Here is a 15,050-nt window from a genome sequence, read left to right as displayed (position 1 = left end):
GCCTTTTCTAGCTGTAGATCCACTATTGTTCCAAAAACAGCTTTTCTGAAACATTTTTATCTTCTAGCTTGGCCTGAATAGGAATTTGAATAGGAAAAGATGATTTAGCACACACACTGGTGCCTGATTCTTGAGAGAAATTCTCTTTCCCTGGGAATCAGGCACAAAGTATGCGCTAAATCATCTTTTCCTATTCAAATCTATATCTCTGCATTACCGTGGTGATAACTGCCTCTCTTTTGGGTTTGTCCTAAATGGCAAAGTTTTATCAACTAATCAGATTGATTGATTTAAACATGTTGACTAAAAGGACTCACTTGGCAGCTGCTTTTACAATTAGCAGGTTAGTAATCTTGGAGCTTAATAGTTTTTGCTTAACTCATTTTGAGCGTTATCAAATGTGGTAACTTTTTAAGATGTATGGACTTCAACTCCCAGAATTCCTCTCCCGGAGTAATCATTACTGAGAATTTGGGGAACTGAAGTTCTCACACCTGGAAGTGGTCAAAAACTGAGAAATATTGGACACTGGGGATTTGTCCTTCACATTTGGAGTGGGCTGAGCAGCATAGGAAATTCCTTACTGTTATTTTTCTGAGTTTTTTATGCAGCTGTCCCAAATTGGGAACTGTAGGTATATGTGCAGAAGAGAAAATGTATACAATTGAATTTTTTTAAAAATCAGTCTTCTAAATAAATAATAAAAAATAAATTCCGCAGCCTACACTGGTTAAAAGAACCATAAATGGGCTGGATTAAATGTTTTTATGGAATTACTGGGGTAAGGGTTTGGATGCGCCTTAGATAGGGCGTTGCCCCAATTGGTCAAGTCTTACATGAGTAAGGTCTCAATGTCGTAGGAGCAACTAATTTTGTGGACAACCAGCTAATTATGAGCCAGTAGTGTGCAGTGGCAGCCAAAAGAGCCAATGCAATCCTAAATTGCATTAACAGAGGGATACAATCAAGATCAAGTGAGGTACTAATGCCACTCTATAAAGCCTTAATAAGATCACACCTAGAGTACTGCATCCAGTTTTGGTCACCACACTATAAAAAAGATGTTGAGACTAGAAAAAGTGCAGAAAAGAGCAACCAGGATGATTAGGGGACTGGAGGCTAAAATATACGATGAACGGTTGCAGGAACTGGGCATGGCTAGTCTAGTGAAGAGAAGGACTAGGGGAGACAAGATAGCAGTCTTCCAATATTTGAGGGGCTGCCACAGAGGGGAGGGGGGATGTCAAGCTATTTTCTAAAGCACCTGTAGGCCAGACAAGGAATAATGGATGGAAACTGAACAAGGAGAGATTTAACCTGGAAATAAGGAGAATTTTTTTGACAGTGAGATCAACCAATGGAACAGACGTTGCCTTCAGAAGTTGTGTGAGCTTCGTCCCTGGAAGCTTTCAAGAAGAGACTGGACTGCCATTTGTCAGAAATGGTGTAGGGTCTCCTGCTTGGGCGGGGGGTTGAACTAGATGACCTACAAGGTCCCTTCCAACTCTGTAAACCTGTTAAATCTGTTCGTCCATTGATTTATACCTTGCCAGAATTCTCCAATACTTGTTCGATAACACCTGGCTGGATAGCTTTACGAGAGCTGTGTTTGTCGAGTTCACCGTCTACAATGCAAATGTGAACCTGTTCTGCATCGTGAGCCTGATGTTTGAAACCAACGCTTTAGGTGAGAGCTGGGGACTTTAACCAAAATCTACATAGCCCATGTGATAATTTAGGAGACCTTCTGGGTGCCTAATGCTGTCAGGTTGCAACACATACAATCCAAATTGGTGGAGCTTCAAATCATCTTGACTTTTTGGACTGTCCTCTGAAGACACTCCTGATTACACCACTGGAGAAGGGCTGGCAGAATCTGCTGCCTTCTTGGGGAAAAGTTTAAGGAAAATAAGTGCATTAAACATAGCCTATAGCAGGGGTCTCCAACCTTGGCAACTTTAAGACTTGTGGACTTCAACTCCCAGAATTCCTCAGCCAGCAAAGCTGGCTGGTGGATTCTGGGAGTTGAAGTCTACCAGGCTTAAAGTTGCCACGGTTGGAGACCCCTGCTCTAGATTGGGCTATGGTGTCTTTTATCTGACCTTTCCCTTGATGGCACCCTTTGTCCAGTCTCCCAAAGTTTTCCCTTCTTCCATTACTGATGTCTTACTTCCTTCAAGGGTCTTCCTTGGATTTTGGGGCTATGCAATGCTGTGGATTCTTTCTCCAAAGCACGCCGAATACGAATGCAACCTCAATCTATGCTCCTTTTCCTTCTCCTTGTGTGAAGAGCTGCCAAGAGCTGCCCTACAGTGTCTGTGCTACCAATAAAGGAGAATATTTGCAGTTGGAGGTTGAAATGAAGGGGCTTTGGTGCTCTCTTGCTTGAAAACAATGAAGCTCAGAGAGCGCCAAGCACCAAGGACCCCTCACTGTCCATGCTTTTAGTCCAGCTAAAGCTCAAGGTGAAACTATTGTCATGCATATAAGTATAATTATGCTTTGGTCTAGCAATAGCACTTATATACCACTTTACAGTGCTTTGCAGCCCTCTCTAAGTGGTTTACAGGCAACCTATTGCCCCCAACAATCTGGGTTCTCATTTTACCCACCTGGGATGGATGGAGGTCTGAGTCTACCTTGAGCCTGGTGAGATAGATAGATAGATAGATAGATAGATAGATAGATAGATAGATAGATAGATAGAGCAATAGCATTTAGGCTTATATACTGCTTCACAGTTCTCTACAGCCCTCTCTAAGCGGTGTACAGAGTTAGCATATTGCCCCCTAACAATCTGGGTTCTCATTTTACCCACCTCGGAAGGATGGAAGGCTGAGTCAACCTTGAGCTTGGCCCTGGTGAGATTTGAACTGCCAAATTGCAGTGAGCTGGCAGTCAGCAGAAGTAGCCTGCAATACTGCACTCTAACCGCTGCACCAAGATGGCTCAGTGTATGTAGATGTCTGTTGATTTAATTGCACTTATAATATGCATGACTTGAGCTGTCCTGTTCTAGAACTATTATCTGCAGGTGGCATAGCCCACACAGAAAAAAACAAGACTGCAGTTGAGTATAATCTGGAGGCAGGAAAAGCCTTTGTCCATGTGGGCGTTGCTGTTAATGAGGCCAAAGTCTGCCATTGATCTCCGCTTTCACGTGACGACGGTTTGCAGGTTTAATGAAATAGTTTCCACCTCTAGCAAAACGGTAGAATAAGCTTCTCAAGACTAAAGGAATGATGTACATTCACCCCAAGGGCATGCTTTGATAACCGAGCATCCAAATCTACCTTGTCCAGAAACTGAATGGCCTGGATACCACTTTTTATTTTCTATCACTTCAGCTCATCGGGAGTTCTCACATCCCTGCTTTGAATCCCACAAGGAATAGACACGTTTTTAAAAAAAATAGCTGGTAAGGCAGCAGAGCAATTCCCTCTGAGTTGTCATTGCTGTGGCATGTCATCACACCTTCAAATAAATACTGCAGTTTTAAGGGGTGGGGGGCTAACGGTCTTAAGGATATCTGAGAGTTAGCTTTGGTTTGTTTGTTTGCGCAGCTGCAAAGGCCATGAAAGGTAGCTGCAGCCATGTAAATTCTCCACCTTAAAGGATGGAATATGATAGAGCAGGCAAGGGAGGCCTCTTGAAATAATATTCCCAGTAACTACGAATGCTTTTGATTAATGTTTCTAGTTCTTTTTTGTTTTATTTTTTTTATTTTTTTATTTGAATTTATATCCCGCCCTTCTCCGAAGACTCAGGGCGGCTTACAATGTGTTAAGCAATAGTCTTCATCCATTTGTATATTATATACAAAGTCAACTTTATTGCCCCCAACAATCTGGGTCCTCATTTTACCTACGTTATAAAGGATGGAAGGCTGAGTCAACCTTGGGCCTGGTGGGACTTGAACTTGCAGTAATTGCAAGCAGCTGTGTTAATAACAGACAGACTTAGTCTGCTGAGCCACCAGAGGCCCTTTGAAGAAACGAGCAAGAATGTGACATTTGGATAAGAACTGGTTCAAACCAGGGGTGAAATCCAGCAGGTTCTGACAGGTTCTGGAGAACCGGTAGCAGAAATATTGAGTAGTTTGGAGAACCGGTAGCAGAAATTTTGAGTAGTTCAGAGAACTGGCAAATACCACCTCTGGCTGGTCCCAGAGTGGGGTGGGAATGGAGATTTTGCAATATCCTTCCCCTGCCATGCCCACCAAGCCACACCACACTACACCACGCCCACCAAGCCACACCCACAGAACCGGTAGTAAAAAAAATTGGATTTCACCACTGGTTCAAACTGGCTGGAGACCAGAATTTCCCCCAAAGTTGAAAACTTTAAAACTCATTCTAATATGGGAACCACACCTATTGAATATGCAATTGGGTATTAACAAGATCAAGCTAAGAATATTATGGGATAATGTGAAATGTTACATAGCACATATGGAGCTACTGAGCATGCTTACGAGATGACAGTGGATGCTAACCAATGAAAGAACTCATTTCAAACACAGTATGTTAGTGAACTGCATATAAAGTGATTCCCAATCTTTATAGGGAGCTTCTCACCTTGTATCTGTGGGATATGTTCATGCATAAATAAAGAGATATTAATCCAGCTTTTCAGCTCTTGCCATTGTTTACAGATAACAAATATTTCTGTGCAACTAACTCCTGTTTTGATTTTTTTTTAGGGGCTTTTTTCCCACGGGCAGAATTGCAAAGTATCCGCCTTTATCCGTACACCGATGGTCTGCATATCTTTGTTGTTGCAGCAGAAATAATTTATTTCCTCTTTGTTATCTACTACATGGTGGAGCAGGTAAGAAGAACTCTGCTGACTTGAATAGAAGGCCTGCAAATTGTTTTATTATCAAACTGACCAGTTCCAGATCCTAGGTGTCTAGTCTACAGAGAGGAAAGCCAATGGGCACAAACTAATTTCCAAAAAAAGTTATTAAAATTTTCAAGCAGATGGCAATCAATTAATTAATCAAGGATAACAAACTCTAGCCAGTTTGATCATGGCTGGTATTTGCCAATTATGGGCAGAAAACAAGCCGGATGAATTGGCTGGTCAGATTTTTGCCAACAAGCAAGAGATAAGATGTGCTTTTGCGACATCTGGTCATGTACAGTGATATCACTATGCAGGGCTTCTTCTACAACGGCATCATAGCATACACATCTAAAGAAGATCTGAGCTACGAATTTGAACTGATAAATAATCATGAATTTAATTTCAGAGCTATCTGGCAAAGGATAAATGTGGTTTCCTAGTTGCCAGTTGTCATAAGCTGTGCTTTTATTCCTCATCTATCTTCTCATCAAGTCCCAGCCCTTTAACTGTTTTGCAAAAACAGCATGATAATCGTTTCTCTTTGCAAAAAATGAAGATGGATAACAGGTGAAATCTACTTACATTCCTTACTGGCTCGGAAGTCCACACACCGCTCACATGCAAGCTTTGCTCACATGCGCATGTCACATTCATGTACAGACCTTCTGCACGTGTGCAAAACCTTCTGTGCATACGCAGAAGGTAAAAGACACATTACTTCCTGGTTAAAACCAGGAAGTAATGATACCCGGGCTCCGGGTGTTGCCAGAGGATCGCTGATCGCTACCGGATCACTGAACCACCGGCCACGATCGCTACCGGATCACAAGATCCGGTCAGAACCGGGAGCATTTCACCCCTCATCTAAATGTACTAAAATATCTCAGGACCGTTTCAAAACATCACGGACAAACAGCTTTTGAATCAATGTACTTCGAATGAGCCAACTTACAGAATGTGCCCAAAATCTGAAATTCATGACTCACATGGAATTGAAATTTGTGGCTGACTCAGTGCTGCTGAGGTCAGCTAGGGTCACGTGGTCGTAATTTCTGACATTCCCTGCCAGCTTCCTACAAGGAAAGTCATTGGGGAATCCAGCAAGAAGTCAGAAGTTACTCCTTCTTCCTTGGCTTTTTTTGCCTGCATGTTTGTCGATTTAGGTAAAGAAATGTCTCTGTTGGTTCTAGGACCAACACTCTTCATATTATACATTAACGACCTCTGTGACCATATTATAAGTAATTGTGTTCTCTTCGCTGATGATGTTAAAATATTTAACACTACCAACAATACGACTACCCTTCAAAAAGACCTTGACTTTGTGTCGGAATGGTCAAAAACTTGGCAATTCCAAATCTCAACCAGCAAATGCTCAGTCTTACACATTGGAAAAAAGAATCAGAACACTAAATACAAGCTTGATGGACATTACCTTGTTGATGACCCTCACCCCGTTAAAGACCTTGGAGTTTTCATGTCAAATGATCTAAGTGCCAAAACCCACTGCAACTACATCGCAAAAAAGGCTTTAAGAGTTGTAAGCCTAATTTTGCGTAGCTTCTTCTCCAGAAAGATTACACTACTAACCAGAGCATATAAAACATTTGCTAGACCAATTCTTGAATACAGCTCGCCTGTCTGGAATCCACACCTCATTTCTGACATAAATACAATTGAGGGTGTCCAGAAATATTTTACAAGAAGTGTTCTCCACTCCTCTGTTTACAACAAAATACCTTATGCCACCAGACTTGAAATCCTGGGTTTAGAAAATTTAGAACTCCGCCGCCTTCGACATGACCTGAGTTTAACTCATAGAATCATCTGTTACAACGTCCTTCCTGTCGAAGACTACTTCAGCTTCAATCGCAACAATACACGAGCACACAATAGATTTAAGCTTAATGTGAACCGTTCCAATCTTGATTGAGGAAAATATGACTTCAGTAACAGAGTTGTTAATGCCTGGAATGCACTACTATTTATTCTTCCGAGCAGGACTGGCATAAAATGGGTTTTTAAATTGGATTTTAAATGGGGTTTTATATTATATTATGTATTTTATAAATTTATTGGCCATATCGAATAAGTTTTTTAATAGTGATTTTATTGTATTGTATTGTACTGTATTTTATCTGGCTGTTAACCGCCCTGAGTCCTTCGGGAGAAGGGCAATAAAAATTAAATATTATTATTATTATTATTATTATTATTATTATTATTATTATTATTATTATTATTATTATTATTATTATTATTACCTGACTCTGTGGTCTCTTCCCAAAATCCCCAAAGCTTTAGCCAAAGACTATCTACTATTGACCTCATCCCATTCCTAAGAGGTCTATAAGGGGCGTGCATAAGAGCACCAGCGTGCCTACCGTTCCTGTCCTAATGTTCCCTTTGATTGTATCCAATTCTTATAGTTATTTCATGCTTATGCTTATATATACGCTTATATATCGTATAGTTATTTCAGGCTTATACTTATATATACTGTTGTGACAAATAAATAAATAAATAAAATAAACAAAAAACAAAAAACAATGATTCAACTGGCCATGGGTTGCCTAGTGTATAAATAAAATTGACCAAGACATCCGCACTTGTCTGTAATCATCTAAATGAAACTGCATTGCACTCTAGTGAGTTATATATAGTAAATGCTGCCTTTCCTCCCCATTGCTCACAGATTGTACTACTGAAAACTGAATATTTTGTTCCAACAGGGAAAAATCCTGCGGGCTCTGAAATGGAATTACTTCCACAGCAAATGGAACCTCCTGGAGTTGGCCATCATCTTGATCAGCTGGAGTGCCCTGTCCGTTTTTGTTCGGCGGATGATCTTGGGCTTAAGGGACATCTGTTACTACCAGGAGCATAAGGATGAGTATGTTTGATGCTCTGGCACTTTCTAAATACACCGCCCCACCAAAGATAGAAAGGAGGAGGATTTGTAAGAGTCAGGGTTGATATGATTTACAAATGCATTCAATAAGGATTTGTGTGCATATGGTTTATAAATACAAGCTAAACTATTTCATCCAGTTTCTTTCTTTTGCAAAAGAGGTGGCAGAGAAGATTTCTCCTAGTGATTTTTTGTTTTGTTTTGCTTTGTTGCAAGTATCTTTCCACCATGTGCATCCTCCTAGGCCAGGGGTCTGCAAACTTGGCTCTTTTAAGACTTGTGGACTTCAACTCCCATGGCTTTGCTGGCCGAGGAACTCTGGGAGTTGAAGTTCACAAGTCTTAAAAGAGCCAAGTTTGCAGACCCCTGGCCTAGGCTATTCTCACCTCCTGGCTGGGAAAAAAAACTATTTCCAAATGTCCGCCATGATGATTATGATTGAAGTGTAGGGGTGTGTGTACACACATACACACACATGATTTTTCCTCTTGTGAAGTTAAAAAATTAATTAACAGAAAAGTAATTTCTGTTCCAGTCACACTGAATGAGAATGTCTTTAAGTAAACGCAGGGAAAATTTTCTTTGCAGCACTTATGCAGATGACCCAAACGTAATAATCAATAATCAAGTGAGTTTTTCTTTTATTAGAAAGATGTAGGATAGTTTGAGGTGCAGTAGCCAAGCGGTTAAGACACTAGGCTTGTTGACCGGAAGGTTGGTGGTTCGAGACCCAAGCACTATGTGTCGTGTCCCACTCCTCCGCTGACGGCCGGGTCAGGGAAATCCGAATCAGGCTTGCCTCTGCAGCTCTGCCCAAAGTCCTAGCAGAGTCCTCAGAGCAGGCAGGAGACCAGAAAGTGACTTCAGCAAGATAAGTTCGACTTTGCCTGACTCAGAGACTGCCAGAAAGCAGATCCTTTATATAGGCCATGGGGTGTGGCTCCATGACTCAGCACTCATTAAGGCCTGCCCCTCCCTTCCTTCTGTTGCCTCCGCCTATCCAGTCTTCTGATGCGAGGGTCACTCCAATCAGCAGCTGTTGGAAATAAACCTTCCTCAGGCTCACATGCTGTGGAGGAGGGGGAGGGGTCTAGCTGCTCCGTTTGCCTGGGCATGGAGCCAGGGCTGGGGCCGGGAGGTGCTCCCTCCTCTGCAGCCTGCTTGGGCATGGAGCCAGGGCTGGGACCGGGAGATGCCCCCTCCTCTTCAGCTTGTCTGGGCATGGAGCCAGGACTGGGGACGGGAGGCATACATTCCTCCGTGTTCGGGAGCAGATAAGAAGGCCCCGGCTGCTGTGAGAGCGGGCAAGACACAACACTATGTGATATTCTGAGCTCCCGTTACTTGCCCCAGCTTTTGATAATCTTGCAGTTTGAAAGCATGCAAATGTGAGTAGATAAATAGGTACCACTTTGGTAGGAAGGTAACAGTGTTCTGCATGCCTTAGTGTATAGTCTTGCTGGCCACATGATTATAGAAGCATCTTTGGACAACGCTGGCTTCCTCTCCTAGGAAACAGCACCACCTCTCAGGATCATCTAATGTGGCTTGTGACTAACTGAGAAGCTGAATCTAGGTTCCTCCAATCATGGCTCAATCTTCCAGTTTCCATGCTCTGACCGATGGATTGGGATGGCAGATCCCACAAGCAAGGCACCAAGGTTGCCCTCCCCACTGCTGCATGCCAGCTGATTTCAATCCCTGAATCTCCTTCTTAGGTTTGTGAGCTTCAATCAAACTGCTACGGTGGATGCAGTGTTGGGCTACCTGATTGCGTTCCTGGTGCTCCTTTCCACCGTGAAACTTTGGCATTTGTTGAGACTCAACCCCAAGTTGAACATGATCACCTCCACCTTGCGGAGAGCCTGGGGGGACATATCAGGATTTGCCACCATGATTATCATCATGTTCCTAGCTTATTCCATCGCTGTGAGTAGTCCGGAAGGCTGTGCTCAGGCCTTCTTTTATGCTTGTTTGTTCAGTTTAGATAGCATCTGCTACGTGGGTTATTCATAAAGCAGAAAACTCTAGAACAAAACGGACACTTTTTCACCAAATTTCAAATCCTGAGCAGAACTGGATATTAGGATCCTATCCTGAGCCTTTGCAAAGAACCCTACTTTAGACTAGACCTTGGAAATAAACCAGCTTAGTTCTCCAACACGAAGACTCAACTGGAACTGATTTCAAACTGGTTTGGAATCTTTATGTGAAAATGTCCTAAAGATACACTATGCTGAATAATACTCATTTCCAGTCTACTTTTTTTCTGGGAACAACTCCTGGGGCAACATTCCTATAAGTTAGTTTAGGAAACTAGGACTGGTCCCAAAGCATCCTGTGAGCTCCATTACAGCATCCTGGATGAGCTATAAAACAAGGTAAAAAGAAGTTGGAGCATTATGGAAATTAAACTTTGACAATGTGTTGAGGTATTTGGTTGTATTGAGAAGTTCCTGTTGATTATCAGGTTGGAAACGATTATGAGCAGAATTAGTCCGTGTTTTACAGAATAAAAGAACAACAGAAAAATAGTTGAAAGGGACCTTTGAGGTCTTCTACTCCACCCACCCTGCTCAAGCAGGAGGCCTATACTATTCCAAATGGCTGCCCAATCTCTTCTTGAAAAACCTACAGTTATGGAGTACCCACAACTTCTGGAGACAAGTCGTTGAACTGATTATTCAATTCCCTCACCCCCAAAAAAAATTTCCCTGCAACTACGAGGTTGTTTGTACTCTTAAGACAGAGCAGCTGACTCAAACTTCACCGAGGAGCTTCAATAGCTGAGGAAGGCTGGTTAAACACTTCATCTACTATTTCTTCTATGGGGTTATATTTGCCTTGACCATCAATTAATCAGAAGCGTTTCCCATCAGTGGTTCAAACTTATTCCGTCCTCTCAGAATATCTTCCTGTCAGAATAAAAAAAATGAGCAGTATATATTATGGAGAAAATAAAACGCCTGGCATCTAAGATTATTATTATTTTTTTGGTTTATTTTAAATGCAGACAAATCTAATATATGGCTGGAAACTGAATTCATACAAGACTCTGTTTGATTCTGCTGAGACTATGGTCAGCCTTCAGTTAGGAATCTTCAACTATGAAGAGGTATGATACTTTCTAAATAAGGCAGTAGTGGGTTTCAAATCCCAGCGTTACCAGTTTGCTATCGGTAGCGGGAGCATACGGGGCTTCTGTGCATGTGCAGAGCAATTTTGATGATGTCTGAGTGGGTGGGCGGCGCCTCCCACCGCTACTGGTTTGCTCAGACCAGGGAGAACCAGGAGCAACCCACCACTGAAATAAGGTCAATCAAATGAAAAGATCAAACAGTTTTTTATTTTATTTAGAGCATGGAGAAATTTGGACTGATCTTGTGATGAGAAACGTGATTTAGATCTAGAGAGAGAAAAACATCACTGCGAAAAAATCAAAACTGAAATATAGACTAATTTGGGGTGCAAATCTATGCATCCTTATCATATACAACAAAGCTAATTTTTGCATATACATGCGAAGGATTGTACCCTAGTGTACCATTAAGTCTCTCCAACTTGATATCCTTCAACTATCTGGTGTCAGAGTTACTCAGTCATCTTATCCCCTGTTGAGAATTTTGGGAGCTGAAATCCATAAATGGAAAATAATTTGGTTACAGGAAGTTGGGTTAGCTTCTTCTTGTTATTAGAATGGGTTTTATGGATGGATGGATGAGAGAACAAACAAAAGTATAGGCTATCATCAAGAGAGTAAAAGAATGGAAATGAAAATGGGCTGGTCACATAGAAAGAATTGATGGCAGGTGGACCAAGGCAGTCATAGAATGGATTCCACTTGATAAAAAGAATCCACGAAATACACCTAAAACAAAATGGATCGAAGATATTAGCAAGTATTGTGGGGCCAATTGGCAAAAGAAAGCTCAGGACCGTATAGGTTGGAAATATGCAGAAGAGGCTTTCATCCTGCAGTAGACAGACAATGGCTAAAATGAAGAATATATGTATGTATGTATGTATTGGATTAAAAAAACAGATTTTACTTATTGCTATGCCAATTAAAACACACTTATTTTCCTTATGTCAAAAGTAAAAATTGTACAGGTAAATAAAATCATCAGCATTGAAATAGGTTTATTCAATGTACACAGGATAGTTGGATTCCTGTTCAGAATCAGAGGCTCTGATACAGGGGTCTCCAACCTTGGCAACTTTAAGACTTGTGGACTTCAACTCCCAGAGTTGAAGTCCACAAGTCTTAAAGTTGCCAAGGTTGGAGACCCCTGCTCTGAGGCATCTGGGCAACACAGCAGCTACTGCCCTGCTCAAAAGTTTTTAAGCAGCTTTATAAAAACATTTTTTCTTCTATTCCCCCCCCCCCCGTAGACTTAATAATATCTCTTGAATTACAGGTCTTGGATTACAATCCTATCCTGGGGTCCTTCTTAATCGGTTCCTGTATAATCTTTATGACATTTGTGGTGTTGAACCTCTTCATTTCGGTCATCTTGGTGGCTTTTAGCGAGGAGCAGAAACATTATCAGGTTTGTCCATCAAATCTCAGCATTTAAAAGGGGACAAGAGAAAGTCCCAAAGTGTATCCTGGGGGCCTCTGGAGTCCTTTGCAACTCTACCACCAAGTGTGGTTGGTGGAACTGTCTCAGATTGGCAGAATGCTTTTCTGCCATTTTCTGGGAGGAAATAATGAGGGGAAAAAAGAGAACGAGAGAGGGAGAAACATGCTGAAAATGGATACAGTGCAGTTGTCCAAATAGAAATGTGAAAAAACATTCTTTAAAAAGCCATAAAAATGGAAAATCCAATTCTTGATGCAGCTCAGTTCAATTGGCATTATTTGCAGTCCAATGCAGCCCACCATTATCTGTTCTTTATTTAAGTGACCATCCTGTTCAACAAAGGGTTGGCCATTCTTGATTTCAAGACAGGGTCACTTAGACCAGGAGGAAATTTCAATACGGATAGTCCTCGATTTATAATCATTCATTTAAGTGATTGTTCGAAGTTACAAAGCCACTGAAAAAAGCAACTTATAACCGGTCCCCACACTTGCAATAACAATAGCACTTATACAATAGCACTTATACACCGCTTTACAGAGCTTTACAGCCCTCTCTAAGCGGTTTACAGAGTCAGCCTATGGCCCCCAACAATCTGGGTCTTCAGTTTACCGACCTCAAAAGGATGGAAGGCTGAGACAACCTTGAGCCGGTCAGGATCGAACTGCTGGCATTCAGCAGAGTTAGCCTGCAATGCTGCATTCTAACCACTGCACCACCATGGCAATTGTCACAGCATCCCCACAGTTACATGATAAAAAATTGAGCCTTTGATTTACAAGTTTGCAGCATCTTGAGGTCATGTAATCGCCATTTGCAGTCCTTCTAGCCGGCTTCTGACAAGCAGTCAGTGGGAGAAGCATTCACGTAAAGCTTCACTTTACAACTTGATTTGCTTAACAAACATGGCAAAACAGGTCGTAAAATTGAGTCTGATTCCCTTGACAACTGCCTGATTTAGCAATGAACATTCCGGTCTCAATTGTGTTCATAAGTCAAGGACCATTTGTATGCTGATTATCCCCAAGCTGAATTCTCTTCATGATGAAGTGCAGCTTCCATTGGTCCAAGATAGGCCAATCATTGGCTATATTGACTGGGAGTGCTTGGAATTTTAACACACCTGGAGAATATCAGGGTGGGATGCTCCGCGTTAAATAATAGGTTTTGATTTGCAAGATGAATTTCTTTCTCTTTTCTTGATTTTGTGGTATCAATTCACTGTCAATCCAGCCAGCTGGCTGGGGAATTCTGGGAATCCAAGTCCGTGCCTCTTAAATTTTGCTAAGGTTGAGAAACACTGTTTTCTATCTAGGAACCCAGCACTGTACCACTGATAACATTTCTCTCTCTTTTTTTTTTTAAGGCTTCAGAAGAAGAAGAGATAGTAGACCTCATGCTGAAGAAAATGTGCAGTTTTTTTGGAATGAAATATAAAAATGTCCGTACTCCAGTTTGTGGCAAGCAGCTGCAAGCATCTGGGAATGACATCTAATGGCTCAGCCAAGATTTTGCTTCTCGTGTGAATTTGTAGCTGCTGTGTTACTTGTAAATGTTGTGATTTCTGAGTTGGTGAAATGTTGTGGTAGAAAACAGGAGCCCATTTTTAGGAATCAAAAGCTTCATTTGGTCTCCAATAATAGAATGTGCATCTCACTTTTCTGATTGCTTGTTTGTAGCCTATGCCTATCATTAAGTGTTGTAAGTGTAGTACCTTGATGAACGTATCTTTTATGTACAATGAGAGCATATGCACCAAGACAAATTCCTTGTGTGTCCAATATTCTATTCTATTCTATTCTATTCTATTCTATTCTATTCTATTCTATTCTATTCTATTCTATTCTATTCTATTCTATTCTATTCTACTCTACTCTACTCTACTCTACTCTACTCTACTCTACAGATATAGAAATACTTTAAGCTATATAGAGCAGGTTTCCCTTTTAGGATGTGCATGGCTCTCCACTGTTTCCTGTCACTAGTTCTCAGTGTGAAATAATAAATGTTAAGTATTAAAGCATAATTGTGGCTCAGTTTATTTAAAATTGGAAACCTGCATCAATTTGCAACTGACATGTCTCAGATTCCTGTAAAAGTTTTCCCCATGGAAATGTTCGGCTCTCATTCAGAAGTCACCACATGTGAGTGGAAGGCCCTAGAAATTGAAACGATTTAGCAGGAAAGCTGAATCAGTCCTTTTGCTATGACATTTTCCACTACGGGCCTAGTAAATAGAATTACAAAATGTAAAAGGTTAAAAACAAAACGCCGCTTCTTGGAGGGAATGGATTTGCAATATTGGAAGCGAGCATAGTTAGTGCTTCACAAATTGCTCACCCATTTTTTTTCCTCTAGCCAAAATAATTCCTCAAAACAAAATTCCTTTGTCTGGGGATTCCAACCTACTTTCCAGAGCAGGGGTCTCCAACCTTGGCAACGTTAAGCCTGGAGGACTTCAACTCCCAGAATGCCCCAGCCAGCTTTTCTGGCTGGGGGATTCTGGGAGTTGAAGTCCACCAGGCTTAAAGTTGCCAAGGTTAGAGACCCCTGTTCCAGAGAACAATCACTAAGTGTTGTATCATTAAGTGTTAAATTTGTACCCTATGACTATCATTAAGTGTTGTAAGTGTTGTACCTTGATGAAGGTATCTTTTATGTACACTGAGAGCATATGCACCAAAGACAAATTCCTTGTGTGTCCAATC

The 15,050-nt window shown here is 41.4% G+C and overlaps 1 protein-coding gene across 1 annotated transcript in view; it reads left to right on the top strand.

Annotated features, from left to right (window-relative positions):
• The window catches only part of PKD1L3 (polycystin 1 like 3, transient receptor potential channel interacting), an 82,066-nt gene extending 67,703 nt beyond the window's left edge, over positions 1 to 14,363 (top strand). Inside the window, exons 38-44 of the mRNA XM_058155438.1 lie at positions 1,554 to 1,687; positions 4,703 to 4,830; positions 7,581 to 7,741; positions 9,478 to 9,688; positions 10,773 to 10,874; positions 12,178 to 12,309; positions 13,709 to 14,363. Coding sequence (XP_058011421.1) covers positions 1,554 to 1,687; positions 4,703 to 4,830; positions 7,581 to 7,741; positions 9,478 to 9,688; positions 10,773 to 10,874; positions 12,178 to 12,309; positions 13,709 to 13,837 — 997 coding nt within the window. The 3' untranslated portion in view covers positions 13,838 to 14,363. The remainder of the gene's footprint in view (positions 1 to 1,553; positions 1,688 to 4,702; positions 4,831 to 7,580; positions 7,742 to 9,477; positions 9,689 to 10,772; positions 10,875 to 12,177; positions 12,310 to 13,708) is intronic.
• The last annotated feature ends 687 nt before the right edge of the window (positions 14,364 to 15,050 follow it).

Source organism: Ahaetulla prasina, chromosome 12, assembly GCF_028640845.1.
Source record: "Ahaetulla prasina isolate Xishuangbanna chromosome 12, ASM2864084v1, whole genome shotgun sequence".
Taxonomy (NCBI): Eukaryota; Metazoa; Chordata; class Lepidosauria; order Squamata; family Colubridae; genus Ahaetulla; species Ahaetulla prasina.
The sequence above is the reverse complement of the archived record's forward strand: the minus strand, read 5'-3'. Positions and strand labels throughout refer to the sequence as shown.